The sequence below is a fragment of the Etheostoma spectabile genome, chromosome 5 (assembly GCF_008692095.1).
Source record: "Etheostoma spectabile isolate EspeVRDwgs_2016 chromosome 5, UIUC_Espe_1.0, whole genome shotgun sequence".
NCBI classification, from domain to species: domain Eukaryota; kingdom Metazoa; phylum Chordata; class Actinopteri; order Perciformes; family Percidae; genus Etheostoma; species Etheostoma spectabile.
Window position 1 is genome coordinate 33,064,665 of NC_045737.1, and position 18,203 is coordinate 33,082,867.

The following is an 18,203-nucleotide window of genomic DNA, read 5'->3' on the forward strand; positions in this document are numbered from 1 at the left end:
GCATTTGTCATAGAATGTACATTACGTTCCAACATGGCGGCCAATTGTGTTGAGCTACTGCGAAGCTAGTCGAAATTAATGTAAAATAAACGTCCAACTGTCAAAGCAAAGCCTACTTATGATATTTGGATATTGTACTAAGTATTACGGAGCTTTGGGTTCAATACAATGCCTTGTTGGACGCGTGACATTTCAGTTTGTATAAAGAAACGTACTTCAGTGTAATGCTAACGTCAGTTACCATGATAGCCTTTGAGCTAGGTTAGCTAACGGTAGCTTAGGTTGAACAATAGCTCTCAAATTAAGATCCTTGAAGCAATGTTGGGGTTTCTGACAGCAAGGCAGGCTGGTCTGGATGACCCTCTGCGACTGAGACGTGCTGAGTCAACGAGAAGGTGAGAGAGAAAATACCAGTAAAGTTATCTTAACCAGAAAGGAAAATAAATACAAAAATCCACGGGCATAGGCTATGCATACGCATAGTTAACTAGCTAGCTAGCTACTCACAGAGCTTGGTAAGCTAAAATCTCAATATATGGCGTCTCATTTTTGAATATAAAAGTTTCTTCATTGTCTTGTAAATAAAAAATTGGCATGTGCTAAGCTTTGAGAAGCTTTAGCTAATGTTTGTAAGTCACTCAATTGAATTTGTATTAGTGCCAATTTTAACAGTTAACTATATCAGGACACTTTACCACACTATAATTTACAGAGACCCAACATTTAGGAAGTTATATGAAGTTTTAATATATTGAATGAAAGTCTGAATACATTGAATGAACCTTGAATATAATGAATGATCCTTGAATATATTGAATGGAAGTCTGACTATATTGAATCAATGTCCGAATATATTGAATGAAAACATGAATATATTGAGTCAATGTCTGAATATATTGAATGAAAGCCTGGATATATTGAATCAGTGTCTGAATACATTGAATTAAAGTCTGAATATATTGAATGAAAGTTGTAATGGAATCTGACTTCATGTTTGTCGCCTTCTTGTGTTTTTGTTGTGATTAATCCTCACCAAAGTGTGACACTAGGAGCAAATCAGCGAGAAATCCAAGGTCAGCAATTCTGAGCGATGAAGACATTATTAACACACTGGCAAAGGCATGTATGGGCCACAACGCTGGTAACGGCAACCATATCCAGTACCGTTCTCCCAGTGAAGAAGTTCATTCAGTTTTTTGTCATGGAAGACCAAATGAAAGGAACTTCTCTGGTCAGGCAGGTTCATCAGGACCTCAGGGTAACATCAACACGCCTTTCAGTCAATATATTCAGACTTTCATTCAATATATTCAAGGTTCATTCAATATATTTATTCAATTTTGTCTCATTTGCAACATACTGTATGTGTTTGTTGTCTATGTCTTATCTTATTTTGATAATCTACTTGGGCTTTTGAAGTCTGATATGAACTAATGGAGTATTCAGTGCTGCTTAACTCCTCTCCTTTCTGTTTTTGCAAAGGGTCCTGAGTCTAAATTTAAATCCTGACAGAGACGTGGATAGAATCCATGGAAATGGCATCAACACCATTGACATTGATGCAATAGAGGGAAGATAGTAAGTCCACTTAATCGTAATTCATTATTACGGATGTATGACTTATTACATTACAATCCTCCCCTGAAACTTTTATAATTTTAACAACAACATTTGTGAAACAGCAGCTTTTTATCCTGGACAAAAAAGATATGTGATAAGAGCCAAGTAGGCAGTTTTTGGCTACAAAAAGCATGGGGAAATAGCTTTTGAAAAACTCAAGAAGGTAATCCGCAAACCTTTACATACGTTTTTAATAGTAGAGAACTACTGGCAGTCATACTTTTGTAGAAATACATTTGGAAGCCGTGTTGGAGGAAGTAATATTATCTCTGAAGTCAGCCCTCTCTGTTGTTTAGCATGTTGTCTGGCGGAGCAGATGGAGTGATCGTCATCTATGACCTGGAGAACTACAGCGGGAAACTACAGTACACCTGCAAGGCAGTTTGCACGGTAGGCAGGTGAGTGTTACTCCATCCACTTGGCCACTAGAGGGTAGCAGTGCATTTTTCACTGTACCATGTCTTGCCGTGTCCTTTATGCCACACACCATGAAGTGAAATGGCTTAAGTCAGAATGTTCCTCCCCTTTTTGTTAATCATGTTGGTTTTAAATGATAATGTGAACAGAAAATAAAACTACTAAATCTTATTTTGTACACTTCACTACATGGCTCTGATTCAGATTCAGATCTCATTTGTGGCAATGTGACCTCAGTCTGAACGACATCCGAATTTTATTCCTGTTGCTCCATGAAACATCTGTCATGAAAGCATGTACCTACATGGCTAAACAGGGCTGCAGGAGGATGTAGCATTAGGGTGTGCAATGTGAATATATCTTTATTGTCTGCACAGGGCAGATTAGTTAACCCTATTTAATTTGCTGCAACACTATTTAAAAATTTTTTTTTCAAGTTGTGTATTGATCTGGTCAAATTTTATTTTTTTGTTTTTTAATCTAGGTCGAGTAAGTATGTCCACAAATTCAGCGTAGAGACAGTCCAGTGGTATCCCTATGACACGGGCATGTTTGTCTCCAGTTCCTTTGACAAGACCATGAAAGTGTGGGACACTGAGACGCTGAAGGTAAGGATTGTCACACACAGACTAGGTCACTCCTTGTTAAATGTGATATATATTGAGTTACTAGTTAATATGATACACTTGTACAAGTAGAACCCTGTGTGCAGTATGTAAATTAGGATGGGTAAAATAAGAAATACATTTAAAAATATGCTGTATATGAGTAGTTACAGTAGATCTGAAACACCATGTAAACTTAAATGGATGTCGTCAACAAACAGGTAACTCTGCATTTCAGAGGATGGTTTATTAAGTAACTTACTCGCATTTGTTTTGTTAAAACGACACCACATTTTCTCTCTTTTTGCTCTTTTCACTTTCTCCTCCCCTCTCTTTTCTTATTTTCTGCTTCATGCTTGCTACTTTTCTATGCCACGTAGTCCCATATGGCAGGCCTTGAGCTGTGCTAGAGTTACACTGGCACCATGGTTACCTCAAAAGGTCAGGGAAGGGACAGAAAAGAACCACCGACCTTTCATTTTCTTTGCTCTGTGTTTCTGTCTCTGTGTCATACACAAACTAAAATGGCTTTTGAATTATTTATTGTGGTTGTGCATTTGCACATTAGTGTGTGCTTTGCATTAGTGTGTGCGTAGTCTATGTGTATGTGTGGTATTTTTTTATGCAAACAGAGCCTCCTCTGTGTGTCTATGTGTGTGTGTGCCCATTGGTTGGTGCTGGCACTCAGTGACAGATGGGGCACAGAGAGCCTTTTTATATTTGCTGAAGAATTTGCATTGTAGCCACCACTGCTGCTCTGGTGAGCTCTGAGCTGTCCTTCTGTACTCTTTTATTTTTACCTAATTGAACTAAACTGTGGTGAATTTATGTAACAGTTAAACTTTAAAAGTCCAGTGTGTAACTTTTGTAGTTGTTTATTATCCAAATCTGTATTGCCCCTTCACAAACTTGTCCTTTTTTATGACTATTGACCACCACCATTGATTTCAAGTATTCCTATTGGCTTGAAAGTGAAGGCTACCGTAGCTGTAATACGTAATTTGAAATGCGTGGTGCGAAAGAATTGATTGCAATGTCGGTCTCTATGCTAGATGGGAGAAATTCCTACACATTGGACCTTTTTAAGGCCAAAACCATGTTTTAGGTCATGGTTGAATATTTTGTTATCATAGATATTGTAGAAGATTTTCATTCAGCATACATATGCATTACAAAAATACATAGCACTTAACACACAGAAAGCTTACTGACCCTATCTGTCTGTCCATCTTCCTCTATTTCTCTGACTTTTGTTGTTCTTTAGCCTGCTGAAGTCTTTCAGTTTGAGGACAATGTCTACAGCCACCACCTGTCCCCCATCGCCAGGAAACACAGTCTTATCGCAGGTGTGTGTGACAATTCAGCCACAGTTTTTGCAAATCTCAATGGCAAAAACAAGCCAGCTGTTTTACCATTTTTTACCAAAGTGTCTCCCCTGTGCTTTTTGACCACGGTGGGAAATCTTTAGCAGGAAAAAGTTTACCCTCTCCTTGATTTCATGTTGTTTATGGAGAAGGAAAAGAGACATGCGTCGCTGTGACATGTAGTTACATTTTTCAAAAGGTGCCCGTCAAGCTACCGTGTGGGGTCTGTGTCTCCATGTACCTACGTACTACGTAGCCATGACGTAGATTTAATGCATAAGCATAAATCATGCTTAAGACAGTCCAAAATATTAGTAAACATTAACAACTCCCTTCCAAATCCAAAAACCAGAGTGCAAAAACTCAAATGTGGGATGTCATCAAGTATAACATTTGAAATTGCTCCACAGAAAAGGAATTGGTAAAGATGTTATAATGTAGATGACACTGTGAGCACCCAGGGCCATGTTCTGTGTATGTGGGTACATTTTCTGTTCCTCAACCAAAAAACTACAATAGTATAAAGCTCCTTTGGGTATAACAAGAAAACAGAAATCAGTTTTACCCTGTCTTTCATCAGTTCCTCCGAGCAGTGGACTATGTGCTTCACTGTACAACACACCACACACACTGCCCATACCTTGTATCCCAGTTTACCAGGTTATGAAGCAACATGTACCTGAAGGGGACAGAAGTGGATCAGAAGCTGGTTACAGATGCATTAAGGTTCAGAGATAGATTTCTGGGCAGAAAAATCATAAGAATTTAGGTCCCACATCACCACGTCGCCCAGCAGGACCAACAGGTTTCTCATGCCTTTTTGAGGATGTGCTCATAAATGTAATGCACATAAAGCATTTCCTTTGACACGCCTCATTCTAAACAGCCTTTTTTTTCTTTTTTCTTTAGCTTTCAGGGGTGTTGACAGATGCTTGTCAAACAAGTTGTAAACATCTGTAAAGTCTTCTATTAATCTAAGAAGACATTTTAAAGGGAATCGGGTACTAAAAGCACCATTAGCTACTTCATAAATTCTGCCTACTTTTGGCTCTTTAGATTTTAATGACATCCCAATTATCTTCTGTTATTTTCACCAACTACTTTGCCCTCCCATGTATAGATGGGTGTGTTATCTCATGTTTATCAGAAGTTTGTATCAGTGACTTTTCACCTCTTCCTTATATACACACATATTAGATAGTAGTCACACAGTTATCACAATCTGTATTTTGTACTTTGACAATATTGATAAGTAGGAATGTAATATTGAAACTATCTCTTCCATCAGCTCTTTGATATTTTGTCTCTGCGTTTTCAGTTGGCACCAAAGAACCTAAAATCCAGCTGTGTGACCTGAAGTCTGGTTCACGGATTCATGTTCTTCAGGGTTAGTGAATCACACCACATACACACATAAGGATTAATGTCCAACAAGGTGTCCATTGTCAGGTATTAATGGACGACGTCAATGCGTGAACTGTCCGCCAAAGTTCATTAATACCTGACAATGGACACCTCAAAGGGCATTAACCCGCTTATACCATTGTCACTTCCAAAATAACATATTTTTAAAACTTAAGTTTATATATTTGTTTTACAATCAAAATCTAAAGTTTTTCCAAACAATAACTCTGTTTCCCTGGCTATGCCTGAGGGTTTGACTAATACCTGGAACAGTCATTCCTATCCTATAAGGTTCTTATGCAATGCAAACGTTGTTCACTGCTCCAGGGAATAAAACGGACCTTAGATACGACTTGCCTCCCTTAGCAACGGGAGATATTTTTATGGGCCGCTCAGCTTGTAGAAACCTTCAGCTCAGCTACAAGCAAGAAAGTTAACGCTATGCTAGCAAGATCCAAAATCAGTCACATTGTGTACAGTTGGCAATCAGTAAATATACTTTGACCGTATGTTTAAAAACAAGACAAGCTAGCTATCTCGCCATATCATTGTCCCCAAAACAATATAACGACTTTTACGAACAGTTTTATCCACGGTAACGGTACTGTCAGCTACAGCCTGAAGTAACGACTTGAACAGTGGACGGGATGTGAGATAACGTTGTTCTCTGTGAAACAAAGTCAGTTCAGATGGGCAGCGCAATGTACTTCCTGCAGCTTGTGTGTTTGCGCCATCCTGTGGTGTTCAGAGGACGAGGCACTCAAGCACCACACAGTGTTGGAAATTACAGATCAACATTTCCTTTTTGTTTTAATATAGCACATTATAGCACATTAATTTAGAACAGTAAACTTTATTTGGTGTCCAACACCCTGCTGCCAATCAGAATCAAGTATTCATACGACTATGGTGTAAATACTGATGTTTCCTGCTGTTTTTCCCTCATACACACAATCAGTCATTTTTTTCCCTCCAGGTCACAGAGCGGAGGTCCTGTCTGTGCGGTGGTCACCCAGATACGAGCACATCTTAGCCACTGCCAGGTAGGCACTGTCATTCTGTGGAGATTTAGCCTCTAAAATAGGGCCGGGCAATATATCAATATTATATCGATCTCTTGATCGGAGTCTGGATATTGTCTTATTCCTCCGTATTTTGGATATGGTAATATGACATAAGTGTTATCTTTGACTGGTTTTAAAGGCTGCATTACGGTTAAGTGATGTACTTTTCAGACTGTTTTAGCTGTTCTACTATGTGCCTTTTCCCAACTTAGACATTATGTTCACCTTACTGATTATTATTCATCTAAAATCTAAGTGGGAAGATACTTTGTTAAAGAACCAATTGTAAACCCTAAAATATCGCCGCAATATCGATATTGAGGTATTTGGTCAAGACTATCGTGATTCTGATTTTCTCCCAATCGCCCAGCCCTACTCAAAAACCTTCAACTACTTTGCCTTCAGAGCACGGGTCTTCAACGTATTTTAAGCCAAGGACCCATTAACTGAGAGACACGGATCAGGGACCCTCTACTACATATATGGTATAAGATTAAAATAAATATTAAACTGGACCTACAATAACGTGTGTGCGGCCTAAATCCTAAATACATACTGTACCTTTTTAGTGCATAGAATACTAAGCTATTTAAATAATTGTTGGCTTGATTTTTATAAATCCTTAATTAAATGTTAAACATACATGTGGCAGAGTGAGTCCTTTAACTGGATTAACTGTATACGTAAATGTATGCCTTAGTGACTACCTTGCCTATAGGCCACTAAGCCTATCAATGTGTTTTTTTTCTTCACAAATTGGCTGATTTAATTTGCTTATAATATGTTTGATTCATGTTAAGACATACTAGTTATTGAAAAAAGTTAACAATATTTTTGTCCTACAGTAACTCTGAGGACCCCCTAGGGGTCCCGGGGTCCCTGTTGAAGATCTCTGCTTTAGAGCAACATCAAAGACTAATATGAGGTACAGGACAGGACAATCAATCCCACCATGCTATGTCCTAGCAGTTCTTCTCATCTCAGTTCCTCAGTCCATCTGGCTCAGTGCAACCCAACCAAGTATAATGCCACCACATCGCTTGCAGATAGGCACTGTGGAACTCTAGTAGCCCTGTCAGTGTAGCATATGGTAAATACAGTCCCCACCTGTTTAATGCTACTTAAGACTTGCAAATTAACCTATTGGGATTAGTGTGCTACTTGTCCCTGTGGATTGTAAGTGATTTTGAAAACAACTGGCACACAGACAAGTGTATGATATTCTATTATGGTGAAGCATGTTCATTCCTGACAGAAACTAAAGTTTCAATAATTTACCAGGAAACCAACAAAGTGTCAAACAAAAATAATTCCCTCATTTCGTTTCAGTGCAGACAGCAAAGTGAAAGTATGGGATGTGCGTCGGGCTTCTGGTAGTCTCTTTACTCTGGATCAGCACAATGGAGACAAGTCAAAAGCTTCCTCTGAGGCAGGTACTGTTATCTTTCTTTCCCCTATTCATCTTGGCAAATGTTGCAGTCTTTGAAGGTCTCAGGACAAAGAATTTTGTCAGACAGACTCCTGGGGTGTCATTTTTGATGTAAACATTTTGGGTTTTGGTTGTATTCTGTTGTGATGCATCATGCTGTCATACATCCCCCCTCCCCCAACCATATCAGTCTGTCAATTAATGTCTAAGATGTCCTTTTTTTAGGGCTGCACACAAATTTTAATCACGATCACGATTTTGGCTTCCTACGATCCAATTTGCGTAATCAAGCGATATTTTAAATTTGTCATTCCGTTCAGTCTACCGCTTCGTAAACTACTGTCTGATCATGTGCCAGTCAGAGTTGTTGCCCTGCACCGTGCAGCTTAGTTTCTATATGTAGACAGTCACAGAGGACAGAGTAACGTGAGGAAAATTCCACAACAGATAGCAGTCGGTCACAAGGTTTACCAGTTTACTAGTAAACGCAGGATTTTGTCCTGTATGTGTTGTTTTTCAGACAACAGCAGTGACCAGTGCTAGTTCACAGGGCTCTAGGGTGCTAGTTAGTGTCTGTTAGCTCTCAGGGCTCTAGGGTGCTAGTTAGTGTCTGTTAGCTCACAGGGCTTTAGAGTGCTAGTTAGTGTCTGTTAGCTCACAGGGCTTTAGAGTGCTAGTCAGTGTCTGTTAGCTCACAGGGCTCTAGGGTGCTAGTTGGAGTCTGTTAGCTCACAGGGTTCTAGGGTGCGACTACAATTTTTCCTAGGTCGCACCGGTGCACCTAATGTCCTCGCATCCGCTGCCTCTCCACAAACAAAGCAATGTTGTCGATATGTTTTAATGTTGCGTTACATGACCCATTTCTTCTGTAAAGCCTTGCCTGTGTTTGGATCTCTCCTCTTACTCTCCGCACAGCCCCGCCCCCTTTCACTCCCACGGTTCCCCAGCAACACGGAGAGACACAGCGGCGGACCACACTTCTGACATTTGTCCACAGTTTTAATTATGATTACCACAGTTGTATGTTAAGCATGACAGGCAAACGTGTATTTGTGCCAGTGTTTCAGCTGGTAACTCCGCTATTGCGGCCGCCACAGCGAAAAACATAGAAGAAGTTATTGAATGCAACTAACTTCAGTTGGTAGAGTAATAGCGTGTGAGACAGAGTCTGCAGGACCTGGGCGAGAGATGGCCCATGGCCAGAATATCATAGTTCATAAAAATGCAGCGCAGTGACAATACAGACATTTCATACACGACGTGTGCAACTCTGCTGACCCGCCGTTCAACGTGTGCTGGACCCATTCATTACGAGTCAGCCGTCAGTCTGTGAGCAGCCTAGCATACGCCCATCGCACTCCTCTCTCCCTAGCTCTTTTAATCAGTTATTGTTGAAAACAAGTGAAGGCGCTTTCTCAGAGATACTTTTTTTTTTTTTTTTATCTTCAGGATAAGAGGAATGCAGCACAATACAGATGTGAAAGCAGTTATAAATAGACTATGTGACAATAACATTTGCTTTAGTTAAAACCAACAAATAATCGTAATTAATCGTGATCTCAATTTTTATCAAAATAATGTGATTATCATTTTGGCCATAATTGTGCACCCCTACTTTTTTCAACCCCATGATACGGCCAATACCATACAAAAGGAGCTAACGTGCATATTACCCCAAAAAATATCTTGAAGTACAAGCTGAAGATCTGTGGGGGCACACATTGATCTAGAGTCACAGAATTACCCTTCCTGCTGTCTGATGCTTCTAATGATACATGTAAAAGCTAGTATTGGTAGCAAATTGAGTCAGTTTTACAGCGACTGTTTCTGATAACTTTCAGGTTATTCCAGTTAACGCAACTGAGTATGTCTCTCTGGAGGACAGGTTTTCCTGCCTGAGGCCCTGTTCACGTTTGTGTCAAAAGGGTTAATCAGTTTATCTAAGCTACTCTGTGTAACAATACGAGACAAGGATTTTCAATTGCACAAAGAACGTACCATTGATTGATAAGTGATTATGTGGAATAAATATGCACTGTAGGTTCTTGATCAAAATGGAGGGAGAAAGAGATGACAAATGCATGTTTCTTTGTCTCACCGGTGTTGAAACAGTGAACACAGCTCATGATGGCAGAGTGAATGGCCTGTGCTTTACTGGCGACGGCCTCTACCTCCTCACCACTGGAACTGATGACCGAATGCGACTGTGGAATAGTGCCACTGGGGAAAACACACTGGTAAATTACCATATTTATGCAGAGGACATGCAACTCCACATTTCTGTTTCTTGTGCTGACATGGATTCTCTCGGGTTATTAACTTACAGCTGCATTACTTGATTTATAACCTCCAGGGAGCAGATACATGGCTCTCACTACATCACTGGCTTTAAACATTTGATGGCTAGTGACTTTACAAAGATTAAAAAAAAATATGAGACAAAAAGTTCCATAGAGCTGAAGAGTTGGTGTTGTTGGTTGTCAGTGCTTTTGGCACTATGAGTAACCCCTTCACATTAGTGTCATTTTACTACATTTTTATACCAAAATATTAATACATATTTAATGTGTTGAAGGGCACATGGGAATTCTTATTATTGGTAGTAAACTGTTATTATATTTCATATTTATATTACTGGTATAAGCATAGTGAACCATTAATTATTGTTTGTTAACAATCACAAACTGCTAACTAACAATTAATTAACTGGACTAAATTGGACAGCCTTGTTTACATCATGACTCAATATTTATTTAGAGTGAGCCAACACAATGTCTTTTAGGAAACTGCTTTATAGCCTTGGGTCTTCATAAAATAATGGATACTTGGTTTATCTTGCCCCCCAACACAGAAACACTCCTTTTCTCCTGTTTTTCTGCCCGACTGCCTAATGCTGCAGTTGTCATGCTGGACATTTTTCCATATTCAGGCCAGTAGCACAAGACAGAGAGTGACTTAAAGGGTAGATGACCTTCTCTTCCAGGCAAAGATCAGAGTTGGACACACACAAGGCAGTGGTTATGTCTGGCGCACATTAGGGGGTGTAAAAGAAAGGCATTAAACAACTCAAACCGGTTTCACAGGCATAAGGGAAACCTAGTAATTCAACAACAGCAAGGTGAAGTAGTTTGCCTTTTCGTTTCTATTGTTCTTTGTTTTTTAGGGAGTCGGCAAGTCCTGGACACATTTTCAAAGATGTAAAATAAAGGCCTTATATGTGTTGAATACCCTGAAAAGTATCAGTTTCAGAAGCCTTAAAATGATGGTTTCTTGCTATGCTGTTTGTCCAGTGGAAATCTGTGGAGTTGTTTACCTCTGTTAGTGGAGCTGTTTTTCTATGAGTCCCTGTTTTGTTTATCTCATGAATGCACCCAGTGGACTCACATGCATCTGTGCATGCATGTCCTGCCAGTTTCACACTATTCCACTGATTTACAGATGGCAATAACATGGCATTAAATGCAACAGTGTGCCAGCAAAGGCAGGGTTGAAGAAGACTGCACGCTAGTAACATGGATGTAAACAATACAGTATAAATAAATAATAAAGTGCCCATATTATGAAAAAATCACCTTTTCAGGGATTTGGGGTGTTATTTTGTGTCTCTGGTCCTTCCACACAAATCCATACTTGGAAAAAAACTATACATGCTATTTTGAGTGAGATATGGTTTCTGAATGTGACCTGCCTTCAGTCTCCGGGTGAGCTGTTCAAAATCTGCACGTCTTTCTACGTCACTAGCCGAGACGAGGTGGCTAACTGTACTATGCTAACGCTAGCATAATAGCTTGTTCTCAATGGCAAAACACTGCTGCAACACACACTTGTTCACCATAATCTCCAAATGAACTACTGCGACTCCCAACAAAGATAGTATAGACGTGAGATGTCTCACTCTGTAGCTAAAACAAGATGTCTCACGAGCTAAAACAGACACACACAGGGTGAAAACAGGATCTGGAGCAATAAAAATATGGTCTTTTTTGAAAATGAAATCATGTAAACCTATTCTGGTACAACTTCAAAACACAATTATGATGAGCATAATATGGGCGCTTTAAAAGACTTTAAAAAATGGTCTTTGAAAAATGTTTTTTAAGGAGTGAAATGCACATTTAGTTTGTTTACAGGGGATCTTCACAGGGCACCTTTAAAGCTTGCTTAAAATATTCTTGTGGTTCTACAGTTCCTTTCAGTTTCTTTTTGACTATTAACACTATGATGGAACTAGGTCTGGGCAATTTATGGATGTTGTACCGATATCGCGAAATGAGACTAGATATCGTCTTAGATTTTGGATATATGGTAATATCGTAATAATTGTGTAAATAGCATTTCGTTAAAACGCCAATGGTCAACCGTACAATATTGTCGCAATATCAACATTGAGGTATTTGGTCAAGAATATTGTGATATTTGATTTTCTCTGTCGCCCAGCCGTAGATGGAACTAAACCTAACACTTTATGAGTCATAGTTATACTGACCAATTTGACACAATGTTCTAACATTCAGCAATTTTAGTTGCTTACATTTCAATTTGGGTTCTAATCTGTGCCATGAAATTACCAACTTCTCCTCTTGGGACTACCAATGTTAAACTTCACAACCGCACTCCCGGTCTCCCTCTGACAGATTAGATAGAGCCCCCCCTTGAAGGCTGGAATCTGGCACAACCACCTCAGATTGGCCAAAACTACGTTTCTGTTGACCCTTTCCTTGACTTGGTTACAGGTGCATAGTGTTGGCGAAAGCGACACGGGATATTAAACCTGTTTCAAGCCCTTTGTTTGTCCTCTGTCCCTAAAAGACAAGTTTGAGAACTCTCATTTGGAAGAACCAAAGTTGACGAAAGAAATTGTATTTTGAAAAAACAAATTGGGGCAGCTGAGATGAATTTTAGGGGAGCTTGAGCCCCCTTAAAAAGGGTCTAAAATCACCCATGCTCAACATATTGTTGGAAAATGCTTCATATTCATTAAGGAACCCATCTCACATTGTTTTGTATATAAACAGAAGTTTAAAATATATATATAAACCTTGTGTGCCTTCACTGTTTGCCCTCAGGTAAATTACGGGAAGGTCTGCAACGAGAGTCGTAAAAGACTACAGTTCACAGTGTCACGTGGCTGCAGCCCAGAGTTTGTTTTTGTGCCATGCGGCAGCTCAGTCGCTGTGTATGGCCTCCACACGGGAGAGTTGGTCACAATGCTCAGGGGTCACTACAACAACGTCGACTGCTGCGAGTTCCACCCAGACTACCAGGTGAGACACCAAAGCCCCAGATGCTGACTACTCCCTGCTTCTGTCCAATATACCCATCTATCTGCAGTGGTGCCTTTGTTCAACTTCTTCAACTGGTGTGATGTCACTGCAGTTATAAGAGTTATGAGACATTTGCAATCACAATTGCATTATAACTAACCCACTTCCCTCAGATAGATAACATTGTTACATTCAGAGCTATACTGAGCTAGTATAAATGCAAATACTTGGATCTCGTTTGTGTGACACTCAGCCTAAATGTCGACCGTGTTATTTTCAGAAGTTACATTGAACAACACAGGTGTTACTTTACTTTCACCATTATCAGTAATGTACAATACTCTGCTTGTCCTTGTTGCTATTTCAGGGAGAAAGGTGGAACAGGGTTGTGATGTTGCCAAAAGTTAACTATTTCATAAATGTATGTAATATAAAGTAAATGCTTTTTCCTTGCTACACAACAGATTACCTGATCGGGGCTATTATTAAAGCTTTTTGTTTAAATATTCCAATGTTTTTTTATTGCAAAACAGCATTATCTATTCAGCAACAGATAAAGGGCAACGAGAGGTTCAGCACTGCGAGGCTTTGCATATGTGAAGTACGTCTGCCTGTATTAACATCGGTGTCTGAACTTCTGTTATCTATCTCTTGGCTGACCAGCCCAGCGGTCCATTTGCAAATACATAACTTAATATTGCAAGAAAACTATTTCTCTAAAAGGACAAGCTCGTTCTTTGTGAATTCACTTTAAACTGCCACCACATACGTTTTAAGATGTTTAAAAAAATATATATGTACAGTATGCTATTATATATATATATATATATATATAAGTGTATATATTTATTCTGTTGATGATTGTACAATAATTGTACAATACTAATTACACACTTTACCACATATTGACATAACTGTAATATCTGACTATAACCAATATTTGTTTTCATTCACGTTGTTGGCTGAAATGAGGAGTCTCCACATACATGTGTATATCATCTGTGCCTGCATCTTTAACATATAATTCTTCAGTATATGCCAAACTGACAACATAAAGCTGTTAAGTTTATCAATATGCTTTTTCAGTTCAAGTGTCCTTTTAATAATAACATAACAATGTCTTATTGTTTCTGTTTCTACTTAGGTGTCTGTAGTAATTGTTTTAATTATTAAGTACATTATGTAGGGATGTCCAACCCATGCCCTCCTTATTAACTAATGTCAACATCCGGTGTACCACACTGGTTTTGTATGTGTAAAATAGGAATGCAGTTCGGCTGCTTGTCACTCTAGCAAGTTCCAGAACGAGGGGATCATTCATCTAGTAGTAAAAAGGTTTCTTCTGTTGTCCGATGTAATGATACGCAGCTCCATGGCACAGAGAATGTTTCCAATGTATTCACTTGCGTTGAGTTGAGACAGCTTCGAGCTTTTTCGTCATTTATTACTCTCATGCTTGTTAAGTTCTGGTTTTCCCTTGTTGCAATCATTGTTTGGAAGTGCTTTTACTTAAAGATTGTGCAACAGCAGCTCTTCTTTTACTTCCTGTAGGTGTGTGAATCAATGTGTCAGAACTGAAGTGTCTTTGTTCTTCATTATGTGTAGGACCTGTATAGTGGAGGTAAAGACTGTAATATCCTGGCGTGGGTTCCTGTCATTCGTGCCTCAGATGTGGAAGAAGAGACAAAAAGTGCAAACCAGGTACAAGTCCCAATAACCGGAAACAAGATATGGAAAAGCCTTATTAGGAAAAATTGTGGAATCAATTAACTCTAAAATGTAACATAATATAAAATGATACACACACAGTCACCACTACTCCTCTCTGTCAAGCTATTTCTTTACCTTCTAGTAGTGCTTATCAAATTAACACCTGTTTTTTTTCCTTTTTAAATAGTTGTTACATTTACCAGATAAACAGTAGTTGTCATTAGTCATGTGCACATTTTTGTCAGTGTATTCCCATTATATCCATCCATCTGGGGTCGGGTCACAGGGGAAGCAGCTCCAGCAGTGGACCCCAAACTTCCCTTTCCCAAGCCACATTTACCAGCTCCGACTGGGGGATCCCGAGGATAAAATCCTTCCACTTAGTCCTGGGTCTTCCCTGAGGCCTCCCCCCAGCTGGACGTGCCTCCTTACCAGATGTCCAAACCACCTCAACTGGCTCCTTTTGATACAAAGGAGAAGCGTCTCTACTTTGAGATTCCTCACGGATCACTGAGCTTCTCACCCTGTCCCTAAGGGAGACCCCAGCCACCCTCCTAAGGAAACCCATTTTGACCGCTTGTACCCTGGATCTCATTCTTTTGGTCATGACCCAGCCTTCATGACCATAGGTGAGGGTAGGAATGAAAACTGACCGGTAGATTGAGCGCTTTGCCTTCTGGCTCAGCTCTCTTTTCGTCACAACAGTGCGATAAATTGAAGGTCATACGGCACCAGCTGCTCCAATTCTCAGCCCAGTCTCCCACTCCACTGTCCCCTCACTCGTGAACAAGACCCCAAGGTACTTGAACTCCTTCACTTGGGGTAAGGACTCTCTCCCTACTTGAATTGGGTTTCCGGCTGAGAACAATGGCCTCAGATTTAGAGGTGCTGATCCTCAATCCAGCCGCTTCACACTCTGCTGTGAACCGATCCAGTGAGTGCTGAAGGTCACAGGCCCATGATCCCATCAAGACCCCATCATCTGCAAAAAGCAACGATGAGATCCTGAGCCCACCGAACTGCAACCCCTCCCCACCCCGACTGCACCTTGATATCCTCTCCATGCATATCACAAAACAGGATTGGTGACATCCCTCCAGCCCTGGCGGAGGCCAACCCTCACTTGAAACAAGTCCGACTTACTGCCAAGAACCTGGACACAGCTCTCGCTTTTGCTCATACAGAGATTTGATGGCCCTGAGAAGTGACCCCCTCACCCCATACTCCCGCAGCACCTGCTACAGGATCTCCCAGGGGACCCGGTTACACGCCTTCTCCAGATCCACAAAACACATGTAGACCGAAGATCCCTTTAGGGTCTTTGCGAGAGTGAAGAGCTATACCCATTATATATCCTTGTGATTTGTGTGTATATATTATGTTTTTGTAGTGGATCTATTTAAAGACAAGTATTTTAATTCAGACATGGTATTGAGCTGAATGTCTTGATTCCTTACAGGCTGCTGCTGACCAGTCTTCAGTGAACTCTGCCTTTCAGGATGCATGGAGCAGCGATGAAGATTAATGCTGGTGTTTTGGATGTGTGGACACAGTAGACATGCCTAGTGTTTGACCATGCAAATAAGCAAACCTTTTATTAACTTGTCAAATAAATGACAGGTCCAGGGACACCTGGGAAGATGTTCATTCATTTTTTCTCAAACAATCAACAATGTTGCAAGACAAAACAAAATTTTAAAACCAAAAAATAAAACTCAACCAATCAGAAATTATTAAATGTATAAAAATTACACAATTAAATTATTTGGTTTGAGAAGGAGCAGGCGGAAGCAAATGGCTTATTAGCTTATTTGGTCCTGCCCCTATTTAACAAAATCCTACCATCACAAAGTAAATAGATATGCAAATACAGCATACAATCGTTCAGGTCATACAACAAACAATAACTAACAACAATAACATTACCGTAAAATTAAAATTCCATTCCTGTGTTTAGGTTTATTTTCTTAATTGGTCCAGTAATGATTTCTTCGATCTATTTTTGAACGGAATGATATTACAGCTCTGTTTGATGTCATTGTTCAGTGCATTCCATAAGGTCAGCCCACAAACTGAAACACGCGTGCTTTGAACAGCAGTTCGCACAAGAGCTTGCTTAAACATGTAATGTCCTCTTAGATGATATCCCCACTCTCTTTCCTTAAACATTGCACGTATGTTCCAAGGCAAATGATTTTCTTTAACTTTAAACATAAATTGTGCAGTTTTGACTGTTACAATGTCCATAAATTTTGCAAAGAGCAAATCCTTTGCAAGTTGCTTTTGAAGGTATTTCCCCAAACGTCCACACAATATAACATATTTGGTGAAATTAGTGTGAAGTACAGAGAATGTAAAGTGTTTTGGTTCAAGATGTATCTAGTTTTGCTCAATATACCAATACTCCTGGCCATCTTCATGCACAGATACTTAACGTGTGGCTTCCAGCAATTTATGATGCACCTAGAAATGTATTTTCATAAACTCTGTTTCATTATCAGTTACTAATTTAACATCTGTATTAATAGTTTGATTTCCAAATATCATGCATTTAGTTTAAAGATAACTTATTTGAATCAAACCAGAGTTTACATTTATTAATTTCATTAGTGACCATATCCAGTGTCTGCTGCAAGTTATCCCTACAACCAAAAATATTTGTGTCATCTGCAAAAACAGTCAATTTTAGTACATTTAATAATTCACAAATGTCATTTAAGTAAAGATTAAACAATTTCGGGCCTAAAACTGACCCCTGTGGAACGCCTCAGGAAATACTAAGAGTCACTGACCGGTGATTACCCATTTGGACAAACTGATTTCTGTTCTCAATATATTTTTTTATCCATTTAAAGGCCACACCTCTTATTCCATACCTTTCCAATTTTTTTAACAGGATTTTGTGATCTACAGTATCTAAAGCTTTTTTGTCAGAATAATGAATGTCCTTACTGCATAGTTTTTATTTTCAATACAATTTGCTAATCTAACTAACTCATAAGTGCCAGAGATGTTGACCTACAGCATCTGAATCCTGACTGACTGTCCATTAGTAAATCTAGTCTTTGTCTAGTGACAAATAGTTTTTCTAGTATTTTTGAGAATTGAGAAAGCAGAGGTATTGGTCTAGTAGAAATATTGTATAGTAAAAAAATATGTGAATCACCAGATTTATACAATGGGATGACTTCAGCTACTTTAATTTTATCAGGAAATACTCTAGTTTAAATGATATATTATATGATAGTGGGTCAAGTAGATGACAAGATGATCAGAGGTTTAAGGACGTTTCTTCCTTTTATTATTGTTACAGATAAAGATGAAGG

The 18,203-nt window shown here is 39.3% G+C and overlaps 1 protein-coding gene across 3 annotated transcripts; it reads left to right on the forward strand.

Moving 5' to 3' along the window:
• The first annotated feature begins 31 nt into the window (after positions 1–31).
• On the forward strand, positions 32–18,203 carry ercc8 (excision repair cross-complementation group 8). 3 transcript variants are annotated; one of them, XR_004332052.1, is made up of 15 exons: positions 32–395; positions 1,483–1,578; positions 1,917–2,018; positions 2,522–2,645; positions 3,907–3,988; positions 5,325–5,393; positions 6,387–6,453; positions 7,804–7,907; positions 10,016–10,140; positions 12,970–13,167; positions 14,773–14,869; positions 15,794–15,798; positions 16,337–16,519; positions 17,774–17,779; positions 18,153–18,203. XR_004332052.1 is itself a non-coding variant. In XM_032516144.1 (13 exons), exons 1-13 carry the CDS (start codon positions 319–321, stop codon positions 16,400–16,402), a joined length of 1,212 nt encoding a protein of 403 aa, XP_032372035.1. In that variant the 5' UTR covers positions 32–318; the 3' UTR covers positions 16,403–17,995. The 3 variants fall into 3 exon arrangements, 2 of the variants coding, with proteins under 2 accessions (XP_032372035.1, XP_032372036.1); XM_032516144.1 differs by lacking the exon at positions 18,153–18,203 and having other exon boundaries at positions 16,337–17,995; XM_032516145.1 differs by lacking the exons at positions 15,794–15,798; positions 18,153–18,203 and having other exon boundaries at positions 14,773–14,868; positions 16,337–17,995.